This window comes from Rousettus aegyptiacus, unplaced genomic scaffold (genome assembly GCF_014176215.1).
Source record: "Rousettus aegyptiacus isolate mRouAeg1 unplaced genomic scaffold, mRouAeg1.p scaffold_m13_p_6, whole genome shotgun sequence".
NCBI lineage: Eukaryota > Metazoa > Chordata > Mammalia > Chiroptera > Pteropodidae > Rousettus > Rousettus aegyptiacus.
Genome location: NW_023416309.1, coordinates 60,299,247 through 60,313,114, shown reverse-complemented (window position 1 = coordinate 60,313,114; position 13,868 = coordinate 60,299,247). Strand labels below are relative to the sequence as shown.

Below are 13,868 nucleotides of genomic sequence, written 5' to 3'. Positions count from 1 at the left end.
CTGCTGCCTTGCAAGACTGGGCAAGCCAAGCCGCAAGCTGCTTGCTTCTGTGATTTATACAAGCAGGTGTGACCTTGTGAGCAGCCAGGCTCATCTGCCAGCTCAAGTTGCACAGTCACAGGGTTACGCAAGGCAGGGGCTGCACAGGAACCCGCTGGCCCTCGGGGCGGGCCCTCCTGCCTGGCCCCCAGGCCCTGAAATCCAGTCCCTGTCCTGGGCCCTGGGCATTGACTTCCCACCTCCACTAACAGTCTGCGGGGGGTGGTGGCACCGGGAGCACCCAGCAGCACCTGGAGTGGTTGCTGGGGACATGTTAGGTGTGTCCTGTGCGCTGGAGGGGGTTCACTCGTCACAGGAGTGGCTCTGCCCGCCCATGTTGGTCCTGGCGGCTGGTGGGAAGTCCCCATCAGTGAGCACAGGGGTCCGGCCAGCTCGCAGTGGCTTGTACCGGACACACAGCCTTCAAACACATCCGACCAAGGAGCAGACGTCAGGGCACCAGGAGTGGGGGTTTGTGTGGCCCCAGGAACGGAAGCCCTCGGGCCAGGAGCCGCGCCCAAGATGCCCAAGCCTGTGCGAGTTCCCCTGCCTCCTCGTCACTGGCCCGCCGAACTTTAACCCCTGGTCTGGAACTGCCCATGGACACCACACTCGCCCTCGGCCATGGCCATCCTAGGGAGCGTGTCGGGGATGCAGCTCAGGACCCACAGGCTGCGAAGGGCAAACCCACTTGGCCAGCTGAAAGAGGCCTGGGTCCCCTGGTGACTGGGACCCAGTTGGAAGAGCCTGGATGTCAGGCCGAAGTGGGCGGCCCCCACCCCCCAGGATGAGGAGGGCAGAAACGGGGGGTTGGATACCAGTGGGCAGGCAGACCCCACCACCTCCTGAGGAGATGCAGGCCTTGTCCTCTAGGGACCCCGTGGACAAGCCCACTGGGAGGGGCCTCCACCCCCCGCGAAGGCGAGGTGTGTGCATTGCTTATCAGGACGGCGGGGGCGGGGAGCGGAACACCCCCACGGGGCTCCGGAAGCGCTCTGTTCCCCAGGAAGTCAGAGGGCTCCTGCCCACCTCTAACAAACCCCAGACGGCCTTGCACAAGTCACTTCCCCTCTGAGGCAGCCTGGCTGGCCACTTCCCCCTGCGGGCCCGCGGCAGGGAGAAGCTCGGGTCAGGGCTCAGGTCAGTGTGTTCACCTGGCTTTCTGTTAATTTGGGCCAGTGTCGAGGTTTTCCATATACTGGACAACGGACGTGGGCCAAGAGTCCCAGGGACGAGAAGTAGCCACAGGGGTACCAACTGCCCCGGGGAGGAGGACGTTGGGGCAGGGCGGGCGGGGTGCTGGGGACCAGGTTGTTGGAGCCGCAGAGCTGCATTCCTGCTGAACCGCACCCTCAGCCCGGACTCCGCCCCAGATCCCCAGGACCCGGTCTGCGCCCCCAGACCACCGGCATCTGGCCATGTGCCGCTCCGGGCTCTGGCTGCTGGGCACACTGTGGCTGCAGGGTGAGTGCTGGGCTTGCTGGCCCCTGGGGGTCACTCAGCAGGGAGGCCCCGGGACTGCGGGAAGGTGGAATTTCAACGAGAACTGCAGGGCAAGTGCCTGGGCCATTCTCCCCTCCGCAGGGTGACTGCCCACCCAGGGGCGTCCCCTGGCCCTGCAGGGAAGGGGCAGAGGAGCAGTGGCCTGGCACTGGGGGCTGGTTGTGTCCCACATGCGGTCCCCCCAGGGGGGTCCGAGCTCCAGGGGCCTCCTGGGCTCCGGGTCTGAGGGTCTGTCCCAGCCCCGTGCTGGAGGCCCCTCCCCGGGCCCCTTGCTGCTGGAGGTGACCGTGGAGGCGCATCCGCTTGCAGCTGAATGGAAGGAGGACAGTCGGGGTGGCTGGTCCCCGGTGCGCCTACCCGCCCCAGGGCCGGGTCCCCCCACTGGTGTCGTTGGTGGGAGGTGCTTCTCAATCCCAGACGAGGCCTCCGGCTGCCCGGGGCCGGTCGCTTTGCGGCAGATGCATCCCTGTGCGTGCTGGGCGTGGGCCTCCCCGGCCACCCGGGCGGAGGGGGCAGAGGGGTTCCCAGGATGGCTGGCTCGGGGGGGCCTGTGTTCCTTCCAGTGCCAGATCTCGGTCTGACCCCCACACTGCCACACCACGGCCTGGGAGGGGGTCTCCCGGGCAGGAAGGCGGGTGCTCTACATGTCGGCTGTCCCCGTCCCCCCACAGTGGCTGCCCCCAGCGCCCCACTGCCCCACGTGGAGCAGTACGAGGTGGTGTGGCCCCAGCGCCTGCCAGGACCCCGCGCCCGCCGAGCCCTGTCCCCTCAGGCGGTGAGTCTGGCCTGGAAGCTGGTGGGGGACGTGGCTTCCCTCCCTGGCCCTGCAGAGCGGGCGGGTGGGAGGCTTATGCCGCCTGTGTGTCCAGCCGCTTGTGAGAGGCCAGTCTGGGGGCTGAGGGCCAGGCGGGCTTCTGTGCTTGTGAGGGGACCCCTCGGGCGCGCACCTCTGGAGGCCCCCTTCCCTCCCCCAGGCCTCAGCTTCCTGCGTCCTCCCCCCAGCCCCCGCCGGCAGGGCCCCCCGGTGCTGCCACACCCGCTGACCATGGCTGTCCCCGGACTGCCTCCTGGGACCCCCGCCGGCCCGGCCACTCCCCAGTTTCACTCAGATTCCTCCTCAGACTAGCCAGGGGTGGCTCCGCAGGGCCCGTTGCTCCCTTCGCAGGGGCAAGCTGGGATTTCCCAGAGCTGCCCGGGGCCTCCCTGAAACCAACAGAGTGTGCACGTGTGCAGGGAGCATGTGAGCGCGTGTGCCTTGGGGCCGCCCCCACACAGGCAAGGGGCGTACGGTCCAGACTGTCCCGGGGGTGGGGCAGGCAGGGTGGTAGGGAGCCGCGAGGCCTCTTGGGGGTGGGCACCCAACACTGGGGCAGCCGCCCACCCCCACCTCCTTTGCTGCCGCTCCCTTGCTTCCTGGGGAAGGGCCAGCACCGTCATTATCCTGGTGTGGGCTGATGGGGAAACCCAGGCCTGAGGCTCCTTCAGGACACCCCGGCTTGGCCCAGCACCCTCACTAGCCTGGGTCCCCTGAGGCCCTTCAGGCGAGGGTGCTGTAGCGTGGGGCAGAGCGCCTCACCTGGACCCCTTCCTTCTCCTTGCCCAGGGCCTGTACCCAGAGAGTGTGAGTTACGTCCTGGGGGCCCCCGGGCGCACCTTCACCCTGCACCTGCGGAAGAACAGGTACGCAGAACCCTGGGCTGGCCCTGGCCCCGCGTCCCCCCTCCCTACTCCCTGGCCCAGCCTCGCCTCTGCTGTGGCTTCTGGGGGAGGCGGCAGGGTCCGGGGCACCAGAGCGGTTCTCTTCCAGGGACCTGGTGGGCGCAGGCTACACCGAGACCTACACGGCCGCCAATGGCTCTCAGGTGACAGAGAGGCTGCAGGAGCAGGTAGGCCCCGCCCGCCCCGGGGGCGGTGGTGGGGGCAGGAGGGGCGGGGCCTGCAGAGTCCTCTCGCCCGCCTCCCACAGGACCACTGCCTCTACCAGGGCCGCGTGGAGGGCCACCCGCGCTCCGCGGCCAGCCTCAGCACCTGCGACGGCCTCAGGTGGGCCCCCTATCCTTCCACAGAAGTGAACTGAGGCCGAGAAGGGCCGGACCTGGGGACCCTGTTGTGCACCTGGGGGTCTGGGCTCCCCCTGGAAGTGACAGGTGTCCCGACTGCAAGGGTCCCAAGACCCAGACGCCGTCCCGGCTCAGAGTGGGAACCCCGAGGCCATGCGGGGCCGGGGCTCTGACTCGGAGCCGCCTGCGCCCCGCCCTCAGGGGCTTCTTCCAGGCAGGCTCGGCCGTCCACCTGATTGAGCCGCTGGACGGGAGCGGCGAGGCAGGGCAGCACGCGCTCTACCAGGCCCAGCACCTGCGGCAGAAGGCCGGGACCTGCGGGGTCAGCAACACCAGCCTGGAGAGCATCCTGGGCCCACGGACCTCGGCAGCCTTCAGGCCCCGGGTGCGGAGGCCCCTCCCAGCCTCACCCCTGTCCACTTGGGCCTGTGCATCCCTCGAGCCCCGCCGTCAGCCACCAGCCACGGGGCGAGTGCTGCCCGAAGTCCTCTCACCCAGCGGGAGACAGCTCCTCCGTCTGTGCCTCCCAGACAGGCCCCCCCAACACTAAACAGGGGCCGGGCACCAGCTCCAGGGCCCCAGGAGATGGTCGGTGTGGGGGGACTGGAGCCACTGACCGGCTTCCCATTGCTACTGTACAGAACCGGCCGCTGTCCCGAGAGACTCGCTACGTGGAGGTGTATGTGGTCGCTGACAGCCAGGAGGTGCTGTGTGCGGGGCGGGGCGGGGCGGGGCGGGGCGCCCCGGCTGCAGACTCACTGGCTGTGTGTGCTCTAGTTCCAGCAGCTGGGCAGCAGAGAGGCCGTGCGCAGGCGGGTGCTCGAGGTGGTCAACCACGTGGACAAGGTGGGCTGCTTGCAGGGTGGGCTTCCTCCCGGGGCTGCCACAGGCAGGGCTTCCAGGACCCCGGCAGCCCAGGGGTAATCGGCCCAGGCATTGCCCAGCCAGACAGAAGTCCTGGTTCGACAACCAGGGTGGAGGGGTGCCCGGGACCCCACCCAGCGCGCAGCCCCTGGTGCTGCCAGGGCGTCAGCCCCACGGGCCAGGGGCTCCCAGCCTCGCGGTCCTGGGGCCTGACCCGCGGGTCCCCGTGCCCTTGCAGCTTTACCAGGAGCTCCGGTTCCGAGTGGTCTTGGTGGGCCTGGACATCTGGAACCACGAGGACAAGATCGACGTCAGCTCCCAGGCCAGCGCCACGCTGGACAACTTCCTGGCCTGGCGGAAACAGCACCTGCTGGGGCGGCACCCCCACGACAACGCCCAGCTCATCACGTGAGTGCGCGAGCGCCCGCGGGGCCGGCCCGGGGGCCGCGGCGGTGCCCGGCCGCACGCACACTCTCGTCCTGTTTCCAGCGGGGTCGACTTCACTGGAGACACCGTGGGACTGGCCAAGGTGTCCACCATGTGCTCCCAGGACTCGGCGGCTGTGAGCCAGGTGTGGGGCGGCAGCCAGCCTCGGCGCTGGAGCTGGGCGCGCGGGGCGGGGGAGACCGCAGCACTCGGGTCCGCCGGCCGGGCCCAGCTGTCCCCGCGAAGTCCTGAACGGCTGCCTTTTCGGGAGGGTGGGGGCTTCTAGTGTTAAGAAGTGTTGCTGGCAGGAAGTGTCGCCAAGCCGGTCACTCGGGCTTGCCGGGGGCTGCGGGGACGGAGGGCCGGCAGGAGGGCGGCTGCGGCCCTCACGGCCCCTCCCCACAGGACCACAGCCAGAACCCTGTGGGTGTGGCGTGCACCATGGCCCACGAGATGGGCCACAACCTGGGCATGGACCACGATGACAACATCCAGGGTTGCTACTGCCCCGAAGCGCGGGACCGCGGCGGCTGCGTCATGGCGGCCCGCATTGGGTGAGACTCGTCCAGCCGGGCCGAGGGCCACTGCCCGGGGTCGGGGGGGGGGTGTCCCGCCCACCACCCCCAGCCCTCTGATGGCACGCCCTCCCCCGCAGCTCCCCATTGCCCAGGAGGTTCAGCCAGTGCAGCCAGGTGGACCTGGAGAGGTTCGTGGAGAATTCCCGCACCGGCTGCCTGGCCAACGCCCCTGACCCCGACCGCCTGGTGGGCGGCCCCGTGTGTGGGAACGGCTTTGTGGAGCGTGGGGAGCAATGCGACTGTGGCCAGCCCCAGGTACGGGGCGCCCACCACCGCCCTCCGCCCTCCACCCGCGGCCTCCCCCCCGCGGGTCGGGGCGCCCTGCACGGCCGCGCCCACCACCAGACCGCTCCTGTCCCCTGCGGCCTGCAAGGGGCCATGGAGATCGGGGGGCGGGGGGGCGCCCTCGGCCTCCCTGTGGGCCTGCCCACTCCGAGCCGGCCCAGCGCTCGGCCCTCTGAGACGCCCGCTGCGCCGCCGCCCCCAGGACTGCCGGGACGCCTGCTGCAACGCCACCTCGTGCCGGCTGGCCGCGGGGGCCGAGTGCGCCCACGGCGCCTGCTGCCGCGAGTGCAGGGTGAGCGCGGCGCCCCCGGGGGCCCCGAGGTCAGCAGTGGGGCGGGGCCCGGGGCACCGTGGCAGAGCAGCAGGCCTGGTGCTCGGGGCCGCGGTTCCCACTGAGCGCTGGTCCGCCCGGCCAGGTGGCGCCAGCCGGCACGCCCTGCCGCCCGCCGAAGGACGCCTGTGACCTGGAGGAGCACTGCGACGGCCAGCGGCCGGCGTGCCCAGAGGACGCCTTCCAGGAGAACGGCACCCCCTGCCCTGGCGGCTACTGCTACGCGGGCACCTGCCCCACACTGGCCCAGAGGTGCCAGGACCTGTGGGGGCCAGGTGAGGCGGGCGCGGGGGGCAGGTGAGCCCGTGGGGGCCTCGGGCCCCGCACGGCGGCACTGACTGCCCCGGGCCTGCAGGTGCGCGGGCCGCCGTGGACAAGTGCTACGCGTACAGCATCCCATCGGACTGCCGGAGCTGGGTACCCCGTGGCTCCCGCGGGTGAGTCCCGCCCAGGCCCAACGCCCTGGCTCCAGGGCACGGGCCGTCCCCACAGGGGGCCGCCCAGAAGGGTCCTCTGCTCACCGGAGCCAGGGGCCGCGCCCAGGGTCTCTGCAGCCCCTGCCTTCCTGGACCACTGGGCCTGCTGCCCCTGGCTCCCCGCCCGGGGGGTGCCACGGCTCATCCCAGGGTCTGTGGCCTCTTCTCCTGGCCACTCCCTGGGTCCCCCGAGCACGGTCAGCTGGCACCACAGCAGGTCCCTCTGTCCACAGCGTCAACAAGTGTGGCGTCCTGCTCTGTGAGGGCGGCCAGAAGCCCCGGGAGCGAGGCTCCTGCTCTGTCACCACCGACTCGGCCCCTTGCCAGGCGCTCGTCCTGGAGAGCGGGTCTGGGTACGAGCCCGTGCTCGACGGCACCAGGTGTGGCAAGGAGCAGGTGAGTGGCCCTCGGGCTCCTGAGGCTGCGACCAGAGGGACGTGTGCCCCGAGGCAGCCCGCCTGCCGGACCCCCGGGTCCCAGGCGAAGCTGCCACAGGAGCTCGCGGTGAGAAGCGGGGTGGGGCCGAGCGGGGTGGGGGGCCCGAGGCCCGAACCCCGTCCCGTGTCCTGTTGTGTGTGTCCCCGGGAGCATGGGGGGCCCGTCCTTTGTCGGTGTTCAGGTCGGCTTGGCCGGGAGGGGTGGGGGGGGCGGGGCGGGGCCAGCCGCCTGAGGGCACGCCTGCCCCCCAGGTCTGCTGGAAAGGACTTTGCCAGGACCTCCACGTGTACAGATCCAGGAACTGCTCCACGCAGTGCAGCGGCCACGGGGTGCGTGGGCCTGTGGGCAGCAGGGGACTTGCAGGCTGGGCTCAGGACAAGCCCGGGTGGGCAGAGGGCTGAGGCCCAGAGGCTGCGGTGCTGGCGGACACGTCGGCTGGGCTGCTCGCTTCTGACGAGTGCCGAGTGCGCTCGGCTCCCACTGACGTGTCTGTGACTAGGGAAGCCACACCACCCAGGACGTGAAGCAAAAGACGCTGGAACAGCCCTGCTGGCCCCCCCGGGGGAGAGTGGGGTGCACCCGGGGACGGCCCTCCGCGCGGCCCCCGGGCAGCAGGCCTGAGGCCATGCCCGCGACTGCGGCGCCTGTGCGGGCCCTGGGGCCCCGGGCCCCCGCCTGACGCCTCCTCCCCGCCAGGTGTGCAACCACAAGGCTCAGTGCCACTGCCGCCCGGGCTGGGCCCCGCCGAGCTGTGCAGCGCCGCTGACCCACGCACACGCGGGTATGGCCCTTACACGCCCCCAGCCCGACGGGGCCCGTGGGGCCGCCCGGGGGGCTGAGCAGGGAGCGTGTGCCCTGAGCCGTTGGCGGTGGTTACGCTTCGGGTTGGTCATCCAGGCACCCTGCCCCCCACGTCCCCCTCGGCCCCACATGAGAAGGGAAGCTCTGTGCTCGGGAAAGGGTGTGGGAGGGGCTGGGGCCTCAGCCCCCTCCTGGGCCTGTGAACCTCAGGGCCACCCACCCCCAAAAGTCTCGCCCCCCTGTGGCCACTGAGCACTCAGCCGTCCATAGCACCACGGCCTGCAGAGCCTGGCAGGGTCTCTTCTGAGTCACTGCGGGCTGGGGGCCCCCCGGTGCCAAGCCCTCTGGCCTGTGGTCTGGGCGTAGGACCGCTGGCGTGACATGCTGAGTGTCAGAGCCGAGGACCCTCTGCCAGGCGCTCGGCTGCGGGACGGGCCCCGACAGGCGCCCCGCTGAGCCGGCCCAGGCGGGGGCTGCGTCGCCCCCGGCCCCCGGCCCCGCCGCCGTTGACGCCTGCCGCGCATGCCCTGCAGCCTCCCGGAGCCTGCTGCCCGTGCTGCTGCCCGTGCTGCTGCTGCTGGCCCTGGTGCTCGCCGTGGCGGGCGTGGTCGTCTACCGCAAGGCCCGGAGGCCCGCCTGGCGGAGGTGAGGGCGCCGCGGTTGCAGAGTGGCCGCATGTGCGGCGGGCACAGCCCCTGTGTGCTCTGCTGGGGACCGGCCGCCGCTGCTGGAGGAGGACCTGCCCTCGGCGCGCGGGCCTCTCGCCGACGTGCGGACGGGCGGCCCCGAGGGAGGGCCCCGTCGTGCCGTACGCCTGGCCCCGTGGGCTCTGGGAGGCGGCCCCCCATGGCCCGCCCGCCCTGGCCGGGCCGCTCCGTGGGGCCTGGACCACCGTGCCCGCCGCGGCACGACGTCTTTGCCCACCGGCCTCTGAGCGCCTCCCGCCTGCCGGACGACCGCAGAGCCGTGGGGCCCGGGACGCACGCGGCCGCCTCCCCTTTGTGTGGCTGTGGCCGGCGCACCATGTGGGCGGGGGCCCTGCAGCTGAGAGGTCCCTGCGCAAGCGGGGGCCTCACGCCCAGGAGCCCCAAGTCCCGGGTCGGAACCCGAGGCCCAGAGGCTGAAGCGCTGTTCTCCCTCTGCAGGAGCGGGGCACCCAAGCCGGCCCTGGGGCTCTCCAACCCCCTGTTCCACGGCGGGAGCAGCGCGCCAGCTGGGGCCGGGGCTCCAGCCCCCGCCACGTGTGCCGTCCGGCCCGGCCCGGCCCCCAGGCCCACGGCTTCTGCGGTGACGCCTAAACAGCCGCCCCCTGCGGTAAGCACCAGCCGGCCCCCAGGCCACCGAGCCCCAGGGAGGGCGACCGGGCCTCCGAGCGGTGTCTGAGGACCCGTGTGAACCGCTGGCGGAACCTGAGCGTCAGGATCCCTGGGCTCTCAAAGATGGTTTTGAGGCCCAGACTCCCTCTCCTGTGCCCCACACCTCCAAGCCTCTGAGCCATGGGGCTGAGGGGAGGGAATGAGGGGGTCGTGGGTTGGCTTGGGGCCCTGCCAGGTGAGGCGGAGCCCCTGTGCACCCGTGGGTGCCGTTCCACTCTGGGAGGGCGGGAGCCTCGGTCCTGAGCTGAGAGGGACAGCGTTTGGGGCGGCCACGCTGCGAGGTCCAGGCTCACGGCCCTGTCGCCTGCAGCCCCCGGCCCCCATGTGCAGCCCACCCTTCCCGGTCCCTGTGTACACCCGGCAGGCCCCAGCTCAGGTAAGCGGTGGTGGGGGCCGGCAGGAGGGGCGGATTTGGTGGGCTGGGGACCCCCGGCTACCACACTGTAGGAAGGCTGACCCCCCAGGCCAGTGAGGACGGGAGACCCTGGGCTGTGGTCCTCACTGTCTTTCTCTCTCCAGCTCAGACCTGCTCCTCCCCGCAAGCCCCTCCCGGAGCAGAAGCCCAAGCAGGTGAGAGGACTTGGCCCCTCCAGAGACCCCCCTGGCTGTGCCTGGGCCCTTCCTTGGCCAGGGGGCCCCTCTGGGGCCAAATCCCCAGCTTACCCAACGACTCAAGCCCCACAGAAGGGGGCCTGCCTGCCTCCCCCGGGAGTCCATCCTACAGACCGTGAACCTGGCCCTGGGTCTCCTCACTGGAGGTCTGGAGGGCACTGCAGAGGGGCCTGCCCGCTGGCCACCTTGGCCCTGGGCACACTGGCCTCCAGCAGGTGGCTGTCGGAGTGGGGTGGCAGGAGGGGCCGGGCCTTCTCAACAAGCCAGGTCCCCTCCTGGGGCAGATTCCTCCCCCCTGGGGTGCACCCACGCCACCGGCGTCGCTGACCTGTGCCGGGGAACCCATCTTCCCTTCACAGTCGGCGTCTGCGAGGTGCCCCGAGATGCGGACCCCGTGGTCCCTAAACTGTGACCCACATGGGCTCTCTGCGGAGCCGTCTGCAGTGTGCCCACTTGACAGACAGGCTCTGCTTCTTTTTTTTGTAACTTTTTATTTTGCATTAATTTTAGACATACAGAAAAGTTGCAAAGCTGGTCTTAGGAGGGGTTTTGACAGGCCGGGCCGGGGGAAGGGTGGGCAGAAAGCTTCCTGGCCCAGGGAGTGGTGACAGCCAGGCAGAGGCCTTCGCCGCTCAGTGAGGTCCTTTTGGGTTACTGAAACCGACGGGTGCCGGACCCACCCAGCTGTCCCTGGTGCTGCGGTGTGCGGCCAGGGCCGGGCATGGCCTGGCAAGCCTCCCCCAGCCTGGGAAAGCAGAAACGAAAACTTCAGTTTAGTGGCTGATTCTTAGCTTTTGAACCTGCAAGACCTACATTCTGGCAACTTAAGAGTTTTTCGTGGGTAAAGATGGGTGGTGTGGGCGGCCCTGGGTGGAGGGAGGGCTCAGGGCTGCTTTCTGTAGCCAGCTCAGCAGAGAAGCCTGTGCCTGGTCTGGAACCCAGCAGGGCGCCCGGGAGGGCGGCGCCCGGCCCGGCCAGGACAGTGGGCGGCACCCACTGCCACTGAGCCTGCCCCCTTCCAGGTGGTCAAGCCGACCTCCGCGCCCCCGATGCCACCAGTCAGGCCTGGACCCACTCAGGTGAGCCCCTCGGCGCCCGGCAGTGTGCCCACGGGCGCCGCGGCGTGGTGGCCGCAGCCCATCCTGCCGCCCGATTGAGCGCCCCGGCCTCTCGGTGCCTGCGGCTTCCACTGCATCTCCCGGCGTGCGCCCGCGTCCGCCTCAGCACGGTGGCGGCCACTGCTGCTGCGCCGTGCGCCAGGGCCACCACGCTGCTGGGGGGACTAAGAGTCTAAGTTCTAAGAACGTAAGAGGAAGTGAAAGTCATCGATGCCGCTCGTAGCTGGGTTTTGACGCGGCTCTTTCCCCTCCTCCCAGGCAGTCGCTGGCCCGAAGGTCGCTCTGAAACCCCCCGTCCAGAGGCGGTGACGGGGCCGGGCGCAGAGCACCCTGGGCGTCCACCCACCTGCCTGGAAGTTGCCCGTTCTTCGCGCTGGGAGCCACGTGGTCACCGTGCCAGCCCATGCGGCGCCTCTGCCTGGGCCCTCAGGCCCCCAGTGGGCTGAGCCACGGTGAGAAGGCCGAGCAGAAGAGCCACCCCCTGGCGGCCAAGGGCCATGCTCAGCTCCCCGGGGCCCCGGCCGAGGGCCTCTCAGCTCAGGGCTCCGGGGCCGGGCCCTCTCACCCTCGCTGTGCCCGCCTCCGTTGGCCGGGGCCGCCGTCGGCCATGTGGCCTGTCGCGGGCGTATGGCCCCTGCCCTGCCCAGCGCGGAGCAGGCAGCCCGTCCTGCTGGGCGCCGCCGGGTCAGCGTGGGGCCGTGTGCGGCTCCGCAGGGTCACCCGGCACGGGGCCGCCACGCGCCGGCCGTAGCTGTCACCAGGCTGCAAGTCCTCCCGTTTCCAGAAGCCATTTCCCCAAGACTTAAAGGAAACCATTTTTACAATTAAATTATTTATCAAGTTCTGCACGATGAGAGTTTTATTAGGTGGTTGGAAAATGGCTCATGCTACACAGTGTGGAATCCAGTTAATGCTTCTTAAAATACCATGGATGCTGTACATGGATGTCAGACTCTAGAGCAGGGACCCCCGACCCCTGGGCCGCGGGCCAGTTCCCGTCAGTGGCCCGTGAGGAGCCAGGCCTCACAGCAGGGGGTGAGCAGCAGGCGAGGGGAGCTTCGGCTGCGTCTGCAGCTGCCCCACAGCGCGGGCATCTCCGCCTCTGCTCCGTCTCATATCCTCAGGCTTTAGGTTCTCATGGGAGCACCGGCCCCCGTTCCTAAAGGCTGGGGGCTGCTGCCCTAGAGCCTTATCGTAAGCCGCCCCTTCCCTGCCCAAATCAAGCAGCCCCTGTCCCTGTACTAGGGGCACTCACCCTGCCCCTGAAAACCCCGCCCTCCCCACCCCACTGCCCACCCTGGCCTGCCAGGCCCCTCATGCCAGCAGCCGCTCTTTCTGGCCCCTAAGCCTTTCTCGCACTGTCCCCTGGCAACTGGCCACCGCCCACACCCCGGCGCCATGCTGGGCGCAGCCAGCCCTGGCCAGCCCGCGGGGCTCCTGCTCAGCCGCCCCAGGCGCCACCTGGCCCAGGCCTTCAGCGACGGCAGTGAGGGCCCCAGACGGAGAGGGTGTGGCCGGCCAGATAAGGGTCACTGTCCGTTCTCTGGAATCTCACCGTGAGCCAGTGGGCTCCCTGCCGAGAAGACAGCACTGGTCACCTTGAGAGCCGCTCAGCAGGGCACCTGTCCCGCCCTCTGTCCACCCAGCGCCGACCACACCTCCCACTCCCTCCCTCGCTCACTCGAGAACAGTGGTGGGTGCCAGGCTGCGGCCCAGGCACAGCGGACAGGGCGGTGAGCGGTCCTGCCTCCCAGGCTGCGGGGCTCGAGGGACGGCAGGTGGACGGGGAGACCTGTGGGTGTGATAAGTGCCTGGAGGACGAGGCGGGGCCCCCGAGGAAGCGACAGGCAGGGTGACCTGCCTGCAGCGGGGGGTGGGGGGGGCCGGGGTGCAGAGTCCCTGCGGGGAGTCCCAGGTCGGAGCTGAGTGGGGAGGGGCCAGGCCGGGGTGCTCCCAGCCCTGGAGGAGGGGTGGGCAGGTTCCGGGGGGACTTGTTTCCAGGGAGGCGAGGGGCGGGGCTGGGGGCGGTAGCGGTGGGAGAAGCCGGCCTGGGCACTGGAGATGGCCCCGTGGACCCTCGTGGGCAGGGAGGCAGGCAGCCCCTGAGACACTGCCGGGAGGTGGCAGCCCAGGCTGCGGCACGGCAGGAGCCCTGTCACCCCGGAAGCGACGGCGGCCGAGGCGGCTGCGAGCCCAGGGTGAGCGAGGGCCCAAGGCCCAGCCCGTCGCCCCTGAGGGCGCCCGCCCCGAGGCAGCCGCGTCTTCCAGGAGCGGCGCCTGCGTCAGAGCTGGGCCTGGGGATCGAGCCCGTCTCAGGACGCTGCGGGAGAACGGGGGTTGGGGGGTCGTGCTTCCGCGAGCTGCTGCCCAAGCAGCCGGCCTGCGGCCACCGCAGCAGGTCTCCAAAACACTGCCTGTCACCAGTTGTGCTGGGGCGCTGGGCCGCCCACTGGAGGCCGGTCAGGGCGCAGGACACGCCCCCAGGCGCACGCCCACTGCTCCTGAGGTCACACACCCGGTTCTGGGGTGCATGCCTGGCCCTCCACCCCTTTGCCAAGGGTCCGCAGTGGTCTTGGGTGCAGGGCGGGCTCAGGCCCCGTGCAGGACCGCCCAGCACCCCCATGCCATGGGAGCACGGGCCGCAGCGGGGGGCCGCGGGGGAGGGCTCGGTTCTGCCCCAGTGTGCAGGGCGGGTGCCGCCCGTGGCATGAGGAAGCGCGTGGTGGTGGGCGCCCTTGGGGAGGGCTGCGGCGGCCGTGAGGCTGTGGAGGCCGCCCGTGGCGCCCCGCCTTGCCACGGCCCCAGAGACGATGGCCCTGAGTGGGCGTGTGGCGGACCGGCCGGCGGCATCGCTCGGCCCCTGGCGCCTGGGGCTGCGCTTCCCGCGTGGGCAGCAGTGTGACTGGGCTGCCCGCGGCCTGCCCCGCACCGCGGCCCTCCCGCCCTGGCCATTCCTGCTGC

General features: G+C 70.7%; 1 protein-coding gene across 4 annotated transcripts; it reads left to right on the top strand.

The window, feature by feature from the left end:
* Nucleotides 1–1,093: 1,093 nt before the first annotated feature.
* Nucleotides 1,094–12,021, top strand: ADAM8 (ADAM metallopeptidase domain 8). 4 transcript variants are annotated; one of them, XM_016157569.2, is made up of 22 exons: nt 1,347–1,503; nt 2,214–2,317; nt 3,146–3,428; nt 3,509–3,987; nt 4,244–4,306; nt 4,380–4,448; nt 4,705–4,874; nt 4,956–5,037; nt 5,298–5,446; nt 5,548–5,725; nt 5,958–6,047; nt 6,172–6,361; nt 6,442–6,523; nt 6,796–6,958; nt 7,252–7,329; nt 7,697–7,781; nt 8,335–8,446; nt 8,947–9,115; nt 9,488–9,553; nt 9,697–9,747; nt 10,812–10,868; nt 11,166–12,021. In XM_016157569.2, exons 1-22 carry the CDS (start codon nt 1,458–1,460, stop codon nt 11,214–11,216), a joined length of 2,817 nt encoding a protein of 938 aa, XP_016013055.2. In that variant the 5' UTR covers nt 1,347–1,457; the 3' UTR covers nt 11,217–12,021. The 4 variants fall into 4 exon arrangements, with proteins under 4 accessions (XP_036078536.1, XP_016013055.2, XP_016013056.2 ...); XM_016157570.2 differs by lacking the exons at nt 10,812–10,868; nt 11,166–12,021 and having other exon boundaries at nt 3,146–3,222; nt 3,350–3,428; nt 3,509–3,585; nt 3,804–3,987; nt 9,697–10,797; XM_036222643.1 differs by lacking the exons at nt 10,812–10,868; nt 11,166–12,021 and adding an exon at nt 1,094–1,179 and having other exon boundaries at nt 1,413–1,503; nt 9,697–10,797.
* The last annotated feature ends 1,847 nt before the right edge of the window (nt 12,022–13,868 follow it).